General features: G+C 36.0%; 1 protein-coding gene across 1 annotated transcript; it reads left to right on the top strand.

The window, feature by feature from the left end:
- Positions 1-516: 516 nt before the first annotated feature.
- LOC122523340 lies at positions 517-1,572 on the top strand. Its single transcript, XM_043645015.1, has 2 exons — positions 517-943; positions 1,016-1,572. The coding sequence occupies exons 1-2, from the start codon at positions 517-519 to the stop codon at positions 1,570-1,572; spliced, it is 984 nt and encodes a 327-aa protein (XP_043500950.1).
- Positions 1,573-4,540: the final 2,968 nt, after the last annotated feature.

Below are 4,540 nucleotides of genomic sequence, written 5' to 3'. Positions count from 1 at the left end.
TACAAGCAATTTATTGCAGCCTCAAATTCTTCCGATTCTTGGTCGAAGGACGACACCTAATAATTAAGACTGATCATAAACCATTAACTTTCGCATTTCGACAGAAGGCGAGCAAGGCGTCACCACGACAACTACGACAATTGGACTATATTGGGCAGTTCACCACCAATATCATCCATATCGCCGGCGACGAGAACACAGTCGCGGACGCGCTCTCCAGGGTAGAGGAAATTAGCATGCCTGTTGTTGTCAGCACACATGTCTTGGCAGAACATCAAGCGATAGACGAGGAACTCGCTGCACTGATCGATCCTGGAGCAACAACGTCGCTCGTACTACGAAAGTTACGCGTCGATAACACCGAGACAGTCATTTACTGCGACGTCTCTAGAACCGATGTCCGACCATACATTCCGGACGCTGCGAAAACGCATCTTCGATACTTCGCACAACCTGGCAAATCCCAGCGCACGTTCTACTAAGAGGTTAATAGCGCAACGGTTCGTCTGACCCGGCATGAACGGCGATATTACCCGTTGGGTACGCACCTGTCTGCCGTGCCAACGCGGCAAGATTCAACGACACACGAAGAACGCTCCGGAACGAATTCCAATACCAGACACACGTTTCCATCATGTCCATATTGATATCGTTGGACCACTGCCGTTATCGAGAGGTTACCGTTACTGCCTTACGATGATAGATCGTTTCACTAGGTGGCCGGAAGCCATCCCCATCGCCGATATGTCAGCCGATAGCGTCACGAAAGCATTCTTCAGCGGTTGGGTCGCTCGCTTCGGAGCACCCGCCATCGTGACCACAGACCGAGGTTCGCAGTTCGAATCTATCTTTTTTCAAGCTTTAACGAAACTTTTAGGTTGCCAACGTACTCGGACAGCCGCGTATCATCCCGCCTCCAATGGAATGATTGAGCGATGGCACCGTTCGCTTAAAACTGCAATCATGTGCCACGGTACACAAGACTGGGTCGACGTTCTTCCCGTCGTTTTGCTAGGCCTACGCACCAGCTTCAAGGAAGACCTTCGAGCAACAGCAGCAGAGCTCGTTTACGGAACGACGCTAAGACTTCCTGGCGAATACTTCCTCAGTGACGAACCTGCTAACGATCCGCAGATATTCCTCGAGCCTTTTCGGGAGAGAATCCGTCGAGTTCGATCAGCACCAGCTGCGCATCACTCCAAGGCTAGGGCGTTTGCACATAGGACTCTGCATTTCTGCACCCACGTGTTTGTCAGGGTCGGAGGTTCTTTAGGACCGCTTTGTCAACCCTACGAGGGCCCATTCGAGGTGTTAGAAAGGATTTCGGACACCGTTTTCCGCGTCAACGTTAATGGAAAACCGTCGACGATTTCGACAGAGCGACTCAAACCAGCTTTCTTCGAGGCCACTGAGCAAACGGACATCACCCCAACCATGGAGGACAACAACGACAGTCAATCTCCGATCTCAAACCAACCTAAAACGTACTTGCCTAGGAAGAGGATACGTTTCACGATTTCGGCTAGTCTAAGTCGCTCGGGGTGGAGTACTGTGGTGGCCTGCTGTCGATAAGCAGATTTCTACCTTATCCCATGCGACGACTAGCGCTGCAATCCTCACCGCTGATTCTTTGGCCAAGCTACTTTAGCGCTAGCACTTTATCACGGCTAACAACGTTTCTATGGGAACGTTAATGTTTCCATAGTTACAAGGACTTTTTTCTTCCGTTATTATAAATAAAGAAATGAATTAAGAAGTTACACGTGCTCGATCAACAGCGTATTTTTGTTATCCGTTCTTGTTTTGTAATAGTTTATGAATAAATAAATGTTACATAAAAATAGTAGTGGCGATCAGTGTTTGAACCAATAGAATTCAAGTTCCTGCTTCCCTTCCGCCACACAACACGATGACGGTATGATAATGTATAATATATTCTTTGATAGTATATGTAATATAGTTATATTATTATTTTTTTATTTATTAATTATATTATATTATTACAATATATATATATTGTAATAAAATTTTAAATAATTATATTTAATTTTTAGTGCATAAGCATCTCTCTCTCTGTATGTATTCAGAAATGCATTTATATATATATTTTAAAAAATAAAATTTACGTGTGAGAAAATTGCATTCATAAAATGCAGTGTATGTCGAAAAAATTTATGTTTCGTGTGTCTGTACTACGAATATCTTCATTTCTATGTAATTTTTTTAACGCTCCTGAGCAGTGATAACTTCGAGGGTAAAATTCTTCTGTAATATAAGTAGAGTGCATTAGTGCATTAAAATCATTGTTAATTAATCGATGCAAGTGTCTATTGTTGTCTAAAAGCTCGGAGTATATGTCCTGTGTCGTCCTCTTCGAAATTCTCTTTCAGACCGGCATGTTGTCCTGTATGAAAGTTCTTTTATTAAATATTGTTTACATGACTTTCGGAACGTAGCGCATGTGCATAAAGGGAATAATCTATTTAATAAATAGAATTTAAGATTGTAACGTTCTGATTTTAGCATTTTTTTCATTTTTATCATGTTTTTCTGTGCGATGTGATAAAGTTTTTAGTGTATATTATCTTTATTCTATTCGTTATGTTTTCAATATTAACAAGATATGTATACCTCAAATAGAAAAATAGAATAAATCTTTGATTTATTTAATCAATAAATTACAATATCACACTTGATTAACGTGGTTATGAAGAAAGCCGAATTACGTACGGGTGACGGCAAGCTTGTGTGCGTGAATTACATTTCTAATTGGTTACTTAGAATTTCTAATTGGTCACTTCACGTCCGATATAATTATCAGCCAATCAGCGCTCTTTGCTGATTTTCCTTCTTTCTTTTCACGGCGTCGGTGCAGGAGATCGCACGAAAGTTTTGTCGTCCCGCTTAATTCAAGTAATTAAAAGATATTTGTAACGTACACCTTCCTATTATTTATCAAACGATAACAATAAACAAGATTTTTATACGTGAGTGTTTTCAAAACGAAATATTGATAAGTTCGACAGATATCCGTGAAAATGTAATCATCCATGTACAACCATCCAAATTTCACCAATGTTACTTAATAATATTTTTTTCTAATTTCGAGCATTTTCTTTACGGTATCGATACTTACTACCATCTCTAATGATTCTCAAATTAATCATTTTTCATAATTATGTCTTCAAAGATCGTATTTCGTATTAAATTCGATGTTTATCACATACACATACATACAGGCATATATACATAAGTATAAATAGCTCGCATACATACAATATACACGTATTTGTTTTTTTTTTAAATTGTACTAATGTATTCTTATTTGTTATTTATTTTAGGTTTCCGAGCATTGGGAGAGTCCAGCACGAATACATATACTCAGTCTAACAATTGTGTTTACTCTTTTTTATCTTCATATTTATCGAGGTAAGCGTTATTCTTTTTTTAAGCTACGTGACTTATAGAAATGTATAGAAAGAATGTGAGAGAGAGAGAGAGAGAGAGAGAATTTCTGACCGGTTACGAGTTGATAACAGCAACAATAAAAGGACTAAGAAGGATTCTGTATTATCAAATTTCGAATATTATATATATATATATTATTATATAATAATATTATATATAATTAATATTAATAATATTATATATAATTAATATTAATAATAATATCGAATTATTATCGTATTATATTATATATCAAGTATCTGTATTATTAAATTTTAAAGCTTAAATAACGTTTGGTAAAAATTACGGTAATTTCTCTTTTCTCGTTTCGTCTTAACAATTTTTTACTGCGATCATATTTTATTAAATTTGCAATTTTTCTTTTCTATGTAATACAGTTTAAAAGTATTTCATAATAATAATTAGATATTTTTGTTAGTAACTTAGTATTTTTACTTTTCCTATTTCTTTATATATATTTTGATTTATTTTATGTAAATATAAAATCACGCGTTTAAATTGAATTTCATTATAACGGTAAATAAAGATTTGATTAAAATAAATAGAGAATTCAATTGAAAAGTGCATCTGCAAATTGGACAATTTATATGTCAGGCTATTGTATCACTTGACTGTATGACTAATATAGTTTTCTTCTTGTTACAAGTGATATCGTGGGATTTAACAACAAATCTCTCAGATTTTCTTCTATTGGAACGCCTTAAATGACTCCTTTTTAAAATATATGTTTAAATGCATTTCTGAAGGTACACACATGTTTATACTTCCCCCCCTTTTTATATTAGATTAAATATAATTATTTAATTTTTAGTATATTACAATATAACTATACTATATAAACTATCATATACTATCATAATACTATCAAAGAATACCGTATTTTTTGATAGTATTATACTATCATCGCATTAAGTACCTACAATTGCCCACTGGTGGTCAGGTAACTAAAATGAATGTGGTTACGCGAAAAGTGGACTTGTGTGCTTTTATATGTACTTATGTATTCTTTGATTAAAGTAATTGCACTATATGAATAAAACACAAGAGGTCGCTTTTAGATCTAGATTAGTTC

This window comes from Polistes fuscatus, unplaced genomic scaffold (genome assembly GCF_010416935.1).
Source record: "Polistes fuscatus isolate 324 unplaced genomic scaffold, CU_Pfus_HIC Scaffold6, whole genome shotgun sequence".
NCBI lineage: Eukaryota > Metazoa > Arthropoda > Insecta > Hymenoptera > Vespidae > Polistes > Polistes fuscatus.
Note: the sequence above shows the minus strand (reverse complement) of the source record. Positions and strands in the feature narration are given on the sequence as shown.